This window comes from Callionymus lyra, chromosome 18 (assembly GCF_982586985.1).
Source record: "Callionymus lyra chromosome 18, fCalLyr1.hap1.1, whole genome shotgun sequence".
In the NCBI taxonomy this organism is placed as follows: Eukaryota; Metazoa; Chordata; class Actinopteri; order Syngnathiformes; family Callionymidae; genus Callionymus; species Callionymus lyra.
In genome coordinates, this window is record NC_141835.1 from 11069630 (window position 1) to 11086985 (window position 17356).

The 17356-nt window shown below is 40.8% G+C and overlaps 1 protein-coding gene across 21 annotated transcripts in view; it reads right to left on the minus strand.

Annotated features, from left to right (window-relative positions):
* Window positions 1-17356, minus strand: part of mark3a (MAP/microtubule affinity-regulating kinase 3a) — a 33141-nt gene that overhangs the window by 4566 nt on the left and 11219 nt on the right. For 5 of the 21 annotated variants that reach the window (XM_087780520.1, XM_087780522.1, XM_087780518.1 and 2 more), the window contains exons 6-17: window positions 15747-15817; window positions 14715-14771; window positions 12593-12829; window positions 11595-11735; window positions 10985-11084; window positions 7636-7748; window positions 7415-7562; window positions 6299-6510; window positions 5342-5445; window positions 4900-5079; window positions 2380-2652; window positions 1892-1918 (exon numbers count right to left, since the gene is read on the minus strand). In XM_087780520.1, the coding sequence (XP_087636646.1) occupies window positions 1892-1918; window positions 2380-2652; window positions 4900-5079; window positions 5342-5445; window positions 6299-6510; window positions 7415-7562; window positions 7636-7748; window positions 10985-11084; window positions 11595-11735; window positions 12593-12829; window positions 14715-14771; window positions 15747-15817 (1663 nt within the window). The remainder of the gene's footprint in view (window positions 1-1891; window positions 1919-2379; window positions 2653-4899; window positions 5080-5341; window positions 5446-6298; window positions 6511-7414; window positions 7563-7635; window positions 7749-10984; window positions 11085-11594; window positions 11736-12592; window positions 12830-14714; window positions 14772-15746; window positions 15818-17356) is intronic. The other 16 variants (XM_087780521.1, XM_087780524.1, XM_087780529.1 and 13 more) reach the window with 9 other exon arrangements.

Genomic DNA, 17356 nt, shown 5'->3' on the forward strand with positions numbered 1-17356 from the left:
AAGAGTGATGGTGTGGAAGGAGGAGGTGATGACGCTGCTACGAGATCCACCGATCAGCCACCAGAGGGCGGCAGCGAGCATGGGTTTAAGGAAATCGAGTTTTCAAAACGTAGTTGTTTTTTTTAAAAGGAAAAACATGAATTAATCATCGCATAGAATGATTGTATTATCTAAAAAATATTTATATGGATGCTACATTAAAAAAGGAGATTCTGTATAAATGATCCCAGATATAAACTAGTTTATCGAGTTTTTCCTCTAAATAGAGCAAAGAATATCTGAGGAGATATTTACCGTTTAAATGAATATACAGCTTCTCAACACGACCACTGGTACCATCCAAACTAAAAAATGCGTCTACACCAGACTTTTTACGAAACCACATCTACAACTAAAAGAAGCAACGAGGAACGAGAACCTAGGTTGCTATAGCAACGATCGCCTCTTAAACCACGGCAAACTCGACTAACTACTAAAAAAACCTGCAACAGCCAAACAGCCTAAACCTCAGAGCAGAACCACGTGCTGAGAAAATTGCATTAAAGGTTTGCAGAGAGAGAATCACTGGCAGCGACCGCTGATGGCGAAAGAACAAAAAAAAAATACAAATCGATGTCGGCCGTCAGAAGCGACCTCATGCACGGCGGCGATCGATTAGTGGCAAGATGCTGGTTTGTTAATTGACCGATTGTTGAAGGACGAAACTCACAATCAGCATTAGTTCAGTCAGAGCAGCCACGAGTACATTTACACACGTGCAGCCTTGAAATCACTGGTTCTTACTCAATTTAGAGTCTTCAAAACTGTATTTTTAACACTTCAGAAAGTTGTAAATTAGTTGTAGTTTTGCAAAAACGCACCAGAGATACTCAAATACCATTTCTTCATAACATAAAAGTATCGTAGAAATAAACAAAATAGCTTAAACAAAACTCAAAGTGAGATATTTTTTATCATCTATACTGTGTGTGTAAATGTACCAAGAGTATGAAAGTATATTAGTGTCATCAGAATATTGAATGATTTTTAAACTATTTATTTTTTTTACTTATTTTAGTGAACGCTTTTTCCCAAAACATATTTTTCCAAGCGTTGAATAATTATTTGGGAAGAATTTAATTCAATAACTTTCATAATCAAAAGGTTGATTTTTTATTCTATTTTTTTTAACCAATAATTCTTTTTTTATTTTTTTATTAATTCACTATTTTAAAAATTCATAGCCTTTTAACTAAATATAAAAATGAATGCACGCCTTAAAAAAAAACCCACTGAATTTAAAAAATGTATTTTTTCTATATAAAAATATAATCGTTATATAAAGAAAGTCTATATACAATTTTTTAAATTAAATTTAGATAATTAAATAAAGAAATCCAACTAAAAAAAAAAAAGAATTATAATAAAATACCCTTTTCTTTTAACAAAAAGATTGTTATATGATTATATTAAAATAACTCTTAATAATATATATATATATATATATATATATATATATTAATTCACTATTTTAATCATTCATAGCCATTTTTAATTAAATATAAAATGAACGTACAAATTAAAAAACACAAAATTTAGAAAATGTATTTTTCTTACATAAAAATCTCTATATAAAATAATTTAATAATTTAAATAATTTAAAAAAGAAAAGAAAAAGCAGATCAATTAAGATGTTCTTAGTTGGAACATTTTAAACGCAGCCACTCATCATTGTGACGACACTGAAATATTTCCATACAAGAGTTTTCAAATTCCTGCGAGTGTTAGTTCGGTGCCAGCAGCCCAACACGCATCTGCGGTGGACGAGCAAGATTGTTTGTTTTAGGGGGGGCGGGGGGGGGGGGGGTTACGATTCGTAGCCACACAGCGAAAGGCAGTACAGGAGTCCTACCTTTTGGCAAACCTGAATGACATGTTTCTATAACAGAATCAGACAAAGAAACAGTGAACACAGTGAAAAGGAAGTGGAGGGAGAAGGGGGGGGGGGAGTGAACGAAAATGGGGTGATTGGAATCATGGAGAGAAGAATCTCTTGTGTACTGAATGATTTCAATTCCTCATTTTGGGTCAGTCATTGCAGAAGTGATGTCGCTGGCCTGGCTGCTGCCTTTTTTATTTTCTGGATTGAAAACTGTCAATTTAAGTTGAAAATACATGATCTTTCCAGTGGATACTTCCGTCAGACAACCAGGCCGCGACATATAAACATCTGGAATAACACACACGACAGTGAACCCTGGCAACAAAAAAATAACTCTACAGACTTGATTGACGTCTGAAGCCGGCGAAGCGACAGCGCTTTTGGACTTCCTGCTTCAAGTCAACCTCGAGACGAGTCACCCCCCTCCGCCCCCCCCGATTCAGTACACCCCGACTCACCTGCGGGTCAGTTTGGAGGTCAGTTTGGAGAAGAGGTTGCTGGTTCCGCGGCTGCGGGTCTGCGAGAGCGGCGTGGCGTCGTGGGAGAGGGTGGGCGAGGCCGGCGGGCCGTTGTAGGTCGCGGTGCGCCGGTCCCTCAGCTGGCCGCCGTGGAAGGTGCTGCGGCTGGCCGTGTTGCGCGGGAAACGTAGGCGGTCTGGGGTGGTGGAGTTGGAGATGCTGTGGGTGGACGCCACCGGGTTCCTCTGGCCGCCGGGCGACACGGCGATGCTGCTGCGGCGGCGGAAGAGAGACGTGAAGTGAGTGGCTTTTTAAAAAAAACTTTTATTTTGAAAATTGTCAAACATGACTCCCATGTTTACGGAAGTACATCAGTAACATCATGATATTGAATATTTATTTAACAATACAAATTTGATACTTATTTTTATTGAATGTTTAAACATTAAAAAAAAAAAAAAAAATTAATTGAATATTTCTACATTGAAAAGTGAATAATTGAATATCGTACAAATGCACTCATTTTGAAAATATTACAGGTTAATAACTGAAAGTTAGTTTGATATTTTAATTCCCATAATTCAAAATGTGTCAAAAATTCACTATTGTTAAATTCATAGCCTTTTAAATCCAAGAACATACATATATATATATATATATATATTTGTATAATGGTGTCACAATTATTGGAATATATTCAATTTAAAAGGCTTTAAGATTAAAATGAAAAATTAATATAGAGTTTATTTTTCAATTATTGGAATGAAAATATCAAATACTAGTAAAATAATAAACAATTAGGAGAAAAAAAAAGGTTAGATTAACAACCTCTGAAAATAACATTTATTGAAGTTCATTTTATACGTATAAAAAACATTTAAAGCGATAATTTAAATTCAATACTCTGATGGCACTGATGTACTTCTACGTCTCCAGGTTCATGTCTACAATAAATAAACTACACGACTAACAAGTGTTATTCCTACATGGAGCGTCAGTGATCGTAAGCGATGAATCTTGCGTCGACGGGGCAGACGAATATATCAAAAGATGAAAATGACAAACACCAAGATCTCCATCTTCACGCGCTCCATCGTAGTTTTAACCCGTTAAATGTCCTACCCTGGACCAGGAGCTCCCTGAACAGTGATGGTCTGAGGATGAGGGACATTGAGGAGCCGGTGAGCAGCAGGAAGTGACCGCTGTGTGGACGATGAACGGGGTCCGGACGGAGAAAGGGGGTCGGAGTCGACGGGCGGGGGGGAAAGGATCAGGAGCAGAGATTGTTAATGTCGTCGTCTGCTGCTCTGAAGGGGTTTGATAAGAACTTTTACCAAACACTCCGTTGATGGATTGATGGCTCCTGATCAGACTTGAATTAAGGTTTATTTTGTTGGATTTTGAGCGCAGGGATCTTGAGGTTCTGTTGCTTACAAATGTTTTTTTTCAATGTAACTTTATTTAAAGAGTCCCATTATGACAGTTGCCTAAATTAATTAAAACTATATAAGATAAAGGTAAAAAAAAAAAAGGTCCCGGCCAATCAAAATGAGCGACAGCAGTGAGGAAAAACCTCCTTTTAACAGGCAGAAACCTCAAGCAGAACAAGACTCAGTGTGAACTCTTTTTTCCAACACAATCTTGACTTCTCTCTTATTGTAGCAGTTTTTTTGTACAAATTTAATAATGTACAATTATTGGTTATATTGTCCAGTCAAGGCTTGTGATGCAGTGCTTTCCTATTTAAGGTTTTTATTTTTAGTAAAAAAAAGTTAAATAAAAAAGGTATTTAACTCAATTTATGCACTAATCAACCGAAAGAGTAGCTACTTTATCGAGTGTCGTATGATTGGCTGAAAGTTCTATCATGTGACACTCAGTCTGTTATACCAACTTTTTAAACTGTTTTAATTGTTTAGAAAATATGCATTTTACTAATTGAAATAAGAATATAATATGCATCACTGTGTGTAAAAGAATGTTTTTGTGTTAAATATTCAACGTATTTTAATTACATTATTTCAAATAAACAATATACAAACGACTGAATTCGTTAAAAAGAATAATCATTTAATTAAAACATTCCATAAAACGCTTTTATATTTTAAATGTAAAATTCGACAAACTTCTATCAAATGGTGTTTTTATAAGCAGAATATATTTTTTATTTAATTTCTCAGCCCTAAAGTGAGTCATGAGCCTTTATTTTCAATAAAAGTAAGTCAAGATGAGCAAAATACTCTCAGTTAACTTCTAATCTATTTTTTTTAAAACTTGTTTCTATACGTTACAAATGTTTTTTTTGTTATTGTTAGCTGCAGCTTTGTGAGTAAACGGCTACAATATCTACTGGTCATGAGGCGACGCTGGTCGGACTAGAGCGCAGCAGGAGATGAGGCCCATGGTTTAGTCGGGTGTTACACAGAGTGAAGCGGCTGATGTGCAGGTTAGCGAGGGGCCAATATAGGGACATGAGAGGAGACAGACAGGGTTGTTTTTAAAGAGGCCCTGCAGTCTTACTTGGGCGTGCAGTAGTCCAGGGCGTAGTAGGAGTGGGGCAGCGTGGCCCACCCCGCCTGGCCAGTGAACAAGGGGCTCGCCGTTTGATACCTCAGCCTCACCGAGCTGGACGAGGCACCGAACCCGGGGCCGACAAAGTTGGAGGAGGTGGGGCTCGTGGCACAAGCCATCTCGGTCATGCTGCTCATGCCACAATGAAAACCGCCCCCCCCCCCCCCCCACACACACACACCGACCACAACACACAGGTAGAAATGAGAAAAGATGGGGATAGAGATAGAGAGAGAAGGAAGCAGACGTTGAAAAACAATGGAAACTCAAACACCGTATTAACTGTTGGTGAGACTGCGAGAGAAAAAGAGTGAACATGCGCCACAACAATCCTGGTCAGAGCGACTCGATTGTCGCCGCACGACATTTCGACCGCGGCCACGCTCCCCACCTGTTCTCCTTCCCGTTGGGAATGACCGAGAGACGGTCCGTGTTGTTGCGATCGCTGCAGACGTACGTGTTCCTGCGAGTCATCCCTGCTGACGCCGTGTTATTCTGGAGGAGACATCGATCGGGTTTTTTACTACATTGACATTTGGAGAAACTGGTTGTTTAGGATGAAACGTGTGATTAGATCAAAGGCCATCAGTGAGCGCTCGCACGCGCGCACACACACACACACAAAGACGACACAGTCACACATGAGACACTGAAAAACCGATACAGCCACCCACAAATACACATTAAAAGACACATATGAAACACACACATATGAAAATACACAACAACAAGACACGGGAAAATGCACAGATGCACCAAAACAAGCACACAACAACACGCAAACACATCTACAGACACCAGAAGACACACACAGTCACAGACACCTAAAGAAACACAATAACAGATACACACCCACAAATGCACAACAACAGACACACAAAAATAAACAAAAACAGATGCATGAAAACACAGAAACACGCACAAAAAAGGTACACACATGAAGATACACAACAACAGAAACGGATACACCCAACAAACGCACAAAAAAAACGCAGACAGACACTCATCTATAGACACACAACAGAAAAACACACTCACAGATAAACAAAAAGACACACACACATATACTCAAACACAGAAACAGACACACACACACCCATAAACACACCGACGCAGACACAGAAAACAAACAGACACTCAAGAACAGATACACAACCACAAATGCACAACAACAGACAAAAACAGATGCATTACGCACATCAACAGACACCTTAAGACACAATAACAGAAAACACACTCACAGATAAACAAAAAAATGCAGACCAAGACACACAACAACAGACACACACACTCAGAGATAAACAAATACAGATACACAAAAACAGACGCCAACAGAGACAAAACTTACGCTTTGTCCAGTCGTGGCGCCTTTTTTGCGGTCAGGTATATCTGCCTTGTTGGGGTTGTTGGCGTTGCCCAGCAGGGGGCTGGAGGGCGGAGCGCCGCGGCTGCTCGGGGTGCCGGGCTTGCGGAGCTGAACGCCTCCTTCCTCCTTCGTGTTGTTCTCCGCCGTGGTCGTCTGACTCCTCTTCGGATGTCCTGACGGAGCGTTTTGACCGACTGTGACACACAAGACAAAGACAAGTTACCTCCATGTTTATGGTTGATGGTCAATAATTATGGTGTTTGTTTAGAGAAATGTGTTTGCTAAACCAAATGCTAAATAGCATTCGCTAATATGTTGCCAACACTTTAATAAACATGCAGTGTCCCAAATCGCACACTTCTGCTCTTACACTTAGTATTAAGAGTGGGTCCCAATTAGCAGTGTGCGAAGATTTAGTGCGCAACGAGCAACCGAGTGTGGATCGATGGACACTTTCCACCCTCAACGGCTGCCATCTTAGTGACGTAGATGACGCTAAACGGAAGCCGTCTTCGGAGCGGATACCGTCGTAAATGTTGAGAAAACATGAACTTTACCACACAATAACAACAGAATGTAACGCAACTTAATAACTTGTTACTATTGGTGAAAAGTGTTGTCAAGTGTTGACGATAGTGTTCCAACTTCCGGTTGTGATCAGCGTTTAAAAAGTAGTGGAAGAAGAAGCTGTCGAGTCATTTCCTGTAAGTGTGTAGCATTAGTTTGGTTTGAGACAGTACTAGCTCCCGAAAACAATCTTAATGTGTTCTTTAAACCAGCGCACTCCGTGTTGCTACATTATATTGTCTTATAAGTAAACGTTTACTTGAGGCTAACAATATTATATAATAATAATATTAATAATCTGGGTGTCAAGAGAAGCTTATTTGAAACAAAATGAAAAAACAAAAGGTCTCTGAACTCCAGACGTGTCAGTGTTTGTTGAAAGGCAACGACAGACAGGACAACACTGTGCAAATAAACCAAAGGTTAGAGAAGCTCCGGCTTCTGTGATTTCATCAGAGGTCGAGCGGGTCATCGATGATGCAATCTGTGCTCGGAGATAATCCGACTCGAGCGCATCTCAAACCGTCTCACCTTGCTCGCTGTAGCGCCTTTGTTTGTGGTTGGAGGACGAGCTGCGCTGGGCTTTGAGGTGCGAGGGCGACTGACCGTTCAGCTCGCTGTTGGGTCTGGGCTTGGCCAGAGATAAGTTGCTGCTGGAGGCCGAGTCGCCGGGCTCCAGCTGAGAGACGGAAAAAAGCGACATGAAGCGAATCACGAAAGCAGAAGCTCGGTCGCCGTCGTCTCACTTTTACCTCGGAAGCCTTTCGGCCCAGGAGCAGGTAGGTGGCCGTGATCTCGTCGTACTTCATCTTGGCCAGAGACTCCTGGATCTCCTCCAGGTTGAAGCCCATTCCCACCATCACATCTGGACAAAGAGAAGCCCAGACGTCAAACCTGACCCGCCTGGACGCTCACGACCAAAGCAGTACTACATATTGAAACAGGGCCGGGTCTAGGCAGGGGCAAGAGGGGGCCTGGCCCCCTCAAATAAATGTTGTGCCCCCTCAAACTTACATGTAAGTAAGTAAGTAACAGCACAATGCCCCCTCAAGATTTGTGGCTGCCCCCTCATACATGCCTGTCTAGACCCGGCCCTGTATTGAAATGTATTACAACGGCAAAAGCACCTCGTCTTTTTTCACACCATTACAAACAGGTGATTTAATTTAACTAAACATCAGAAAAACAACCAGAGCATTTAATACTAATTACCGAACCCACCTTACTTATGGTGCCAACAACAAAAACAGGGAACTCCCAAGATGCCTTTGTAGACACTTCTCCACTTGAGGGAAGTCCATAGGTCACTAGAAAACTGCATTTACAATCGGCATTAATAGTACTTTGGTTGGTTGGCTGGGCGGCAAAGCTTTGTGGAGGGTCAACGTTACTGAGAGGGTTTTGGAGAAGGGATAGCACCTCAGACGCAAGGTTAAGTTGAAAGGAAGTGAAAAATAAAATGATAATTTCTTCAGATTTGTTTTAATATGATGGGTTTTCACCCTGCAAAATAAACGAGGAACCACAACTAAGCTCACATTTCCTGTCACAGAGAGTTCAGTAAATAAACCTTTTTTTAACTTGAACTGATCAGTGATTTTGTTTTTCTTGTGTGATTGAGTTTGACGCACCCCCCGACACGAGCGATAACACCGTCACGGTTTGAAACTAAGCAACAACAACATGCGTCTGCAGGTGATCGCAGAGATTGAAAAAAAAACAAAAAAACAACTCGAAGCGACTCCTTAGATGGAGTCAATTCATTATTAACGTGGCATCCGAGCCGGGCCCGGAAAAGATGTATCGTATATCATCAGAAAGATGCTCGCACAGCACAGCTCCTTATTCAGCAAGTTGTGCACATGTGTTGGTGCACAATCTGCTACCATGTGAAGGAAAAAAAAAAAGAAGCAAACAAACTCCCCCAACGATCGCATCACGTTCATGGGTACGTGACGGATCAGAAAACCCTCAAATTCTTCACCTGTGCGAGCGTTTGTGCACGTGTGAATCCACATCTTCGATGACTTCTGGTGAATAAGTAATTCTCAGACATTTGATCCACTTACAATATAAACGTGGATCTAGTTCACGTGCAGGATCACGTGTATTCTACCAGCTGTTAATAAGAGCTGATGCTATTAAGAACTGATTTCAGACGCTTCACATCGTATTAAAATCCATTATTCTTGGTTCTATCTCCATTTAAGCCGGAGACTTCCGTGTGAAATCGGCGGCGACGTGAACGAGTAGGAATGTAACCACGGATCGATAAGCCCCTCCCCCTCCTCCCGTGTGACGCTGGCAAAAGTGGCTGACGTGCAGTAACCAGGCAGAACTCGAACTCCATCCCCTCCTCATCGCCGCCGCCTCCCCCCCCCTCTCTTCTCATCTTTCAGTCTCAAGTGCACACCTCAGTACAGTTGAAAGGGCGCCACCTCGCTCGAATACCTCGATTCCAGATTGGACTTTTTATTCGTCCTTAGAAATGATTTTTTTTGGGATTTTTTTCAGAGCAGAAGGGATTTTTACATCTCGTTCCAAACATGTTTTCTCTAAAGTTCTTCATGCATTATTTAGTTGTCAGGGATACCACAGCCTCTCTAGTTCCTCCCCGGCTCTTCTTTTATTTTCCCCACCAAGCACTGACTCAGTGATTTGCAAAGACAGCCAATCCCAGCTGTTGTTATGCAAGATCCCCCCCCCCACATATTCAGCTTTCATCCAGGACACCACGGGGAGGGACCTTCTCTTCTGCCTGCAACGGCTCGTTCAGTAATTCATCACGGTTTTTTTTTTATCTTTTCTGGTGCGGCTCTCGAGAACTGAAATAACAAGATCCGTCTCAGCAACACCCCCCCAATGATATTTGGCCCAGGGCCGCCATTATATCACAACAAACGTTTTTTTTTTACTTCCAAATTTTAATTGCACAAGATCACTTCAGGGGAAACAGGTTCACACCACTTTGATCCTCTTCTATTTGCACCAGTCTCCGTTTTAACCATTGTTAAGCTGTGGTAACCTACATTCAACATTTGAAGACAAGAACTACTGCGATTTTTAAGACTTCATCCAGCGTCAACTCGAACCAATTTATTAAATTTACTAAAAATTCAGTCTAAGTTTACCTTTGTACTTTGGCAATGCAATCTTTCAATTATATATTTTTAGTTTATTATTTTCTAACCAACATCGTACTGAATTGTTTTAGATTCTTATACACTTAAATCCACATTTTTAGCCAAGCAAAAATGGATTACCTTTACAAATAAACTGTACAGTTGTCAATTGTACTTCTACGTCTCCTTGTTGTTTACGTCTCTGTCTGTCTTTGAGCTGTGCGGCGAAGCTTGGTTGCTATGGCGACGTGGCTCAGTATGTACACGGAAGTAAGACCAACTTATGATCAACTCAAACACTAGTGATCCAGTCACTCTTCTCTTTCAACCCCCTTTTGCTAAAGCAACAAAATAAGTAAGTACTTTTTCATCTCGTCTCAGTTGTTTTCTTATAAGATCGTTGAACTTCCTAACAAGTGTAAACCGGTCCATCTTAGCCGTATGCTAACAAGCTAGGTTGTTAGCATCAAGTCATTTAACTTTCATTTGTGCGTGTACAAGGAGGGGGGGATTTATTATTGATTTTGTGATATTGCGATGCGCCAGCGGCTCCTCTCTGATGTCGCTCAGTTTCGCAGTAAAAACGATGCAAGTTCCGCGACACTGTGCGTTTTAAGTGATATTTTTTCACCGATAGTGTCGGCACAGAAGCGCAGAAAATAAACGAAAGGGAAATATCCCAATCGTTTTCCTTCTCTAAACCCCCGGACCTCCCTTACAGTGCATGCGGCTACATTTTTAGGTTAAAAGAAACACATATCGCGTTAATATCGATATCGCACTTCAAGACACAGATATCGAATATCGCACATATTTCTAATATCATGCAGCCCTACTGTACAGTATTCTTCAAATATAGCTTTTCATACAGTCTCAACTATCTTTTTTGCTCAATCTTAGTTCATGCTAATGAGCAATAGCATAAAGCTATCGCGTCTGCTAGTGTGACCAATGTTTTAAAATCCTTTTTTTTTCCTACCTATCCTCTTCTGATCAGTGATGTCCAGCTCCGGTTCGATATAAGGCTTGAGCTCGTCTTCTTCGAATCCTGCGTTGATCCATCGGTCCTTCATGATTTGCTGAGGAGGGGGGGGGGGGAGAAGAAAATAAGAACTGAACTGTTCTCATCGTAGTCACAAAAACATACATCATTTACACAGCAAAGCTTAATAACTATTAGAAATATCCATGTGTACAAGTAACAGTTTATAGGGAAGTTTTCTATAATTAAAAAATGTTCTATAGTAAAACATGCAGACAAGTTAAAAATCACAATTTAACTTCCCATCTTACCTTTACCACTTAATATAACTTAACTTTAAAAGAAATGCTTTGAGTGAAGAGGAAATGGATGACGACGAATGACTCATAAGATTAATATTAGAAAAAGGTGGGCTGCGGAGAAGTGGACATGGTGGGCGTCACAGAAGATGATGAAGAGAGGATGCAGGGACCGGCTGAGGACGGGGGTCTGATGCCGAACACGGGTTTTGTGGGGTGGCAGGGGTGGTGGTGGTGGTGGTGGATGACGTGTCTTCGATGATGAGGACGTGCTCAGGCGAGGGGATTAAGAATATAAGTATATTTACATTTTCTGCTTCCTCCCTCACCTCGAGAGTACCGCGCTTAGAAGGGTTGAGCACCAGGAAGCGCTTCAGGAGGTTCTCGCAGTCGGTGGACATGTAGAACGGGATCCGGTATTTGCCCCTGAGCACTCGCTCGCGCAGCTCCTGGAGGGAGGAATTTAGAGAAGCTTGTTATGTTGATGCACAAAAATCAACATTTCTTAAACCTAATTGAATTGAATAATGTATGTATTGAAAGGTTGAAAAGTATTTTTTTAAATAATAGAACACAATACTTTTGTTTATTAAATGTTAAATGTACTCGTGTATGATATGCAAGTTTGATATTTGTCCAATTATTGAAAAAGAAATGTTCTTAAACATTTTTAATTCCTAACCTTCTAAATATAATATAACAAATGGTAATACAATAGTTTCACCAGACCATACTTAAAGTCCAATCATAAGACATGCAGAGGATCACGTGACAATGTAGAAGCACCGGCCAATCATGACGGTTTCCAAAGAAAAAAAAGAAAAAAAAAAGGTAAATATCTTCTTACTTATTTTATCGGCTGAAGGTTTGATCAAGTAACTCGGTGTCATACCAACATTTTTAAATTAAATTGAATAGGCTTAGAATTTAAAAAAAAATATTGAATTTAGAACATTTATTTTGTAATTATTGTATTTTCAATTTTTTAAAAGATACTTTGGTATTCTTTCATTTTGAGCACATACACATTTCTAAATTCAATTAAAAAAAATAAAAATAAAAATAAATCCAACCTTTTAATATGGAAATGATTTAATTCAATTGTTAAAAAAAAATGTTTCAACCTTTCAATGTATAAAAAGACAAACATTTAATTTAAAATAAAAATAGTTGTATCATTTGAAACGTTAAATCCAACTATTGAATGATCTGATGGCACCGATACACTTCCCTAAGTAAACAGAATTTCCTACCGGGTCCATATTTAGCAAAGACAAACATCCACGTTACTCAGCGTCTCCCTCACCTTGAGGTTCTGTCCGTCGAAGGGCAGCGACCCGCTGACCAGCGTGTACAGGATGACCCCCAGGCTCCAGACGTCTACCTCGGGGCCGTCGTACTTTTTCCCCTGGAAGAGCTCCGGCGCCGCGTACGGGGGCGACCCGCAGAACGTGTCCAGCTTGTTGCCTATGGTGAACTCGTTGCTGAAGCCGAAATCGGCTATTTTTATATTCATGTCCGCGTCGAGGAGAAGGTTCTCCGCCTGAGGATGAGAGTCAGAGTCTTGAGTTAATGAATACTTTCCCGATCACAGGGGCCAAAATCATGGCCCCGGAGGGGGCTAAAATGAGGGCCTCCAAGTCCGCCAAACATCAGTTAAGTGACAGATGTTTTTTTTAATTAATAATATTAAGCAAAGAAGGGGAAACAAAAAGATAACATAAATCAAGCCTCGAAGAATGAAAATACAATATCAAAATCAGACTTCTTGTAAGCGAAATATACATTTTGTATGGCCCAAATTAGGTGTCTCCTTGTGTGATTGACAGCCGACCCCTGATTTAATAATTTAGTCCTGCTCACAAAAGGAACGGTCCGCACACTTCACACGTCATCATTAGAACGAGCGGTTGAGGCATTGACCCAAATAACGGTCTCACATGACGCTTGCCCGCCAAAGAGTAATTCAGGTTGAGTGCGGGAATTAACCAGCGTCTCCAGTGCGGCGCCGACATCCTCGTGAGAACCCGAGAATCGTAGCCTCCGGGTAGATCTCCGCTTCTATAGATACTACGATGTTGTCGATTCTCGGGTTAGCGAGATATCAAGACTGTGTAACATGTGGATCGTGTGAGAAGAAACGCACACACAACGGCCTCGACAGTGTTGGATGAAGCTCTGCATAAAAGCGCATCAAATATGCGAGCAGCTGTCTATTTACTCAGGCATTCTTGGACGCCAAAAAACTACGGATGCATCAATATTTATGGAGGAACATCTCCGCTGTAAAATGGAGAATTGACGCCGCTGTGGTTTCGCCTGACGGAGGAGACGTGTTCGGTTTACTCAAGCCGGCAATTTTATTTGTGACCGTAAAGTGCTTCGGAGGTCAAGTCTGAGAGTTAAAGACAGGAGAGGAAGCGGGAGCGCCGGCCTCAGTCCGGCATGAGTCACAGATAATGAACCTTAAACTTGATTTACCGACGGAACCTGGATGTGAGTGACAATGACGTTTTTGTTTTCGAGGCAGACCTTTGTTTGCACAGCGAAGTGGAAGTTAAGCGTTGTATAAAAAAAAACTGTAAGAATTTTCAAAGCAGGAAGAAAAGATTTACAGCATCTTTTTTAGTTGCGTCAGTATAGGAAGTACAAATCTATAGAGAACATTTAAAAAGGTTTGAGCCAAAAGCATCTCAAGGTCAAAATGTTTTAGCCATCCAAGCTGGAGGTCGAACCAAATGTATATTAAGCTAACAGGAAGTAAGAGGCAGAAATGACATTTTGTTTTCATTCTCAATGATTTATCTTAATAATCTCCGTGTTATTTTACTTCATCAAAAAAAAACAACTCCTACACTTCAACTAAAGTTTCATTTTTAATTACACAGAATAGTTAACTTGTTTATTTAACCAGTAGGTTTTTACTTCAAAGCATTAATAAGAAACATGTATAACAACAACATTACAATAGAGAATAAATACATTTATTATGATTATTAGGGAGGGAAATCGAATTATTGAGGGTGTAGAGGCCCGAGGCACATTTTAAGATGTTTTTAAAATATGTTTTACTCTTATTATTAAAAAAAAAAAGAAAGCCATTTTGATCCCTTATCACACTTCTGGCAGGCCAAATTAAATGACTTGGAGGGCTCCACATTTGGCCCCCAAGCCATGAGTTTGTATTTTTAAAAAGTTGTTTCTTGTGCTATATTGTGAACATGCACACGACTGCAACAATGAGTTCATGAGAAATTCATCGGTAGGTTGACGCCAAATAGTTCTCATACCTTCACAAGTGAATGCTTTAATGTTTTTTAGACCGACAAGGGCACGAAGTGACGAACACGGGACCGCACTTGTTTCCTGTATATACCAGTTTTGAAAACCGCGAAAACCCCACAAAAGGAGTTTCTCTCATAACTCACCTTGAGGTCTCTGTGAACAATGTGCTTCTGATGGCAGTACTGAACTGCTGATACAATCTGGAACAGATTGAAAAACAAGATTAATACAAGTGGAATGAGCTGCAAAAGGATGCAGAAGACAAAAATAGGTTTGCCTTGAATCCAAAGCCGTCCCTGAAACACACCTTTTGCAAGTGAAAAAGGATTCAAGTGATGAAAAGGCAGAAACAGGATGTTTTTTTTTACATTTTGGCTGTCGGCTATTTGTGCACAGCTGCGTTCGAGTGGAGCCGAAACTTAAAAATGACGCGGCCTGGAATGACTGCTATGTTACAACGGGGGAACGGAAGCGTCAGCATCTGAGGCGCATTCCAGAGTGACGGTTGCATTCAAAACATGAACGCAAATGAAATAAAGCAGGAGTGATGAGCACTTAAAACGGGAGAGCCATGTCGGTCACATGAGGGAAGACAAGAATGTTGTTGTCCGAAATAAGGAAGTCGGCCCTTCTTTCGTTTCATCAGCTCATCATGGAGCACTTTTATGAAAAAGAGAAACGTTTTCCCACCGTTTCAACGGTCGTCGATGGCCAGTACATTCTTGTGGAGATTAAATTTGCAATAAATATCAGCAGCACTACAAAAGTGATTATTTTCCTTCTCTACTCCATGGAAAATATTCTCTTATTCTAACTCAAGTGTTTCTTTTAAAGTGGTTAAATTATTTTACTACTACAACAGGACACGTGACATTTCAGGACTCACAACTTCAGCTCAGCCGGACAAACTGGTTCGAGAGTTTTCCTTGATGGGGGGATGTTGTCGTTTTTTTTTGTATTTTTCGGGCGACGACGATTCTTTGCTCGGGGTTTTGAAAAAGAAACATTTAACCACGATGAGCGTCAGGAGTCGATAAAAAGGTCACGTCCCCGTCGGCTGCTGGTGCGTGGGTTATTAAAGGACATGTGACAGGAAAGGAGGCAGCGAGTATGACGGGGAGCAGAGGTGTGAAACCAGAACACTGGGAGGGGGGGGAGAGAGAGAAAACGGGTACCTGTCTAAATTTAGCTCTGGCCTCTTTTTCCTTCATTCTTCCATGTGCGACCAAGTAGTCGAAGACCTCTCCTGCGGACAGACAAAGTGGGGTTAAGCCAAGAGTGAACGTGTAGCAAACTTTTTTTATTTTGATTACGGAACATTTTTTTTTTTTAAAGCATCTGGCAGGATCGGGGCAAACCATCTGCATGGTTGGAGGGTGTTGTTTGTCCCACACTGAAGGGAGGCATATGTGGCGACGATCTACAGAGACTCTCCTGGAGGCTCCAGCTATTCAAGGAGCTCACACACACTTTTAACACATACTTGGCGGCAAAAACGTGACGAACGCTCACGCATGTGCTGGGATAAAGAAATCTGGTGGCTCGCATGAGAACATATAATAGACAAGCAAGGGAAAAAAAACGTCTATGAGGTCAAACCGCCCCCTGCTGAGTAGGGGTGCGAGAAAATATAGATACACTTCTATATCACAATATTCTTTTTTCGATACTGTGTCGATATTCAACCGCACTGTATCTAACATTTTACCTTTTTCTGTGGCAATTAAAAATGACAGGAGTCGTTATTTCTGCGCAGCTAAAGTTACAATGAAATCACGCGAGATCCCAGTTGTGACTGAGGACGAGAGGATACAGACAACTCTAGCAGCTTTTATAGCTGATATTTGGACGGTTTGGTACCCACAAGGGTCAAGTACTGGACAATACTACACATATATCCTTCTTACTACGGTATAACATTATATTTTATTGCCAGATTCTTGTCAATACACACCACTAGACTTGCATTTCTAAAAAAAAAACAAAACAAAAAAACCTTGTACCTAGAGTTCAACCACAACCAAATAATTTAAAAGCTCGACATCACTGACTTGATTATAAGTTCCAGTGTCCAAGTAGTATCTTGTGAGGCATATTAACTCATTATTCCTGATGTATCAATACTGGCCCCAAATAATGATGCTGAACACTCATACCATTCATTCTAGAGTAAATATTAAATGAGGGCAATGAATGAAAGCCGCAGATTCACTTAGATGACTGTCCAAGAAATATGTTGCTCATCATTTTACACCAATGTGTGGCCGAGGTGGGAGGAGCTTGAACATGTTCTATCACACAATCTGTAGACGCGACGCCACCTTCTACTCAAACAAAGAAGAAAACCTGATTATCGCTGGCGACTCCGGTTCAATCCATTTGCAGACAGAGCGTGAGAACATCCTAGTTTAGAACACATTAGAGCATTGTCCACAAATCACTTTAAATATGAACCATGTGTAAACCTTAATAAACAGCCACAGAAAGTAACATTTATATTTACCTTTGAATTGAAATTCTAGTTTGATCTATGCTCACTAAAATATAATTAAATAGACTACATTAGAGCGAATATATTGGGGGTAGAGTCAGAGTTCTCATCCCAACTGTAATGCGATTTTGGTCGCACAATTTCGAGCTCACGACTCAGCACGAAAGGACAAACATGACCTTTTTCTAAGAAATCGATAACGCGCTTTCCAGCTTGATCTGAAATGTGCTCGTGCATCTGATGAGCAAAGACCAACCATCTGAAGCGCAGACGTGTTAATCCCCCCGAGCACCG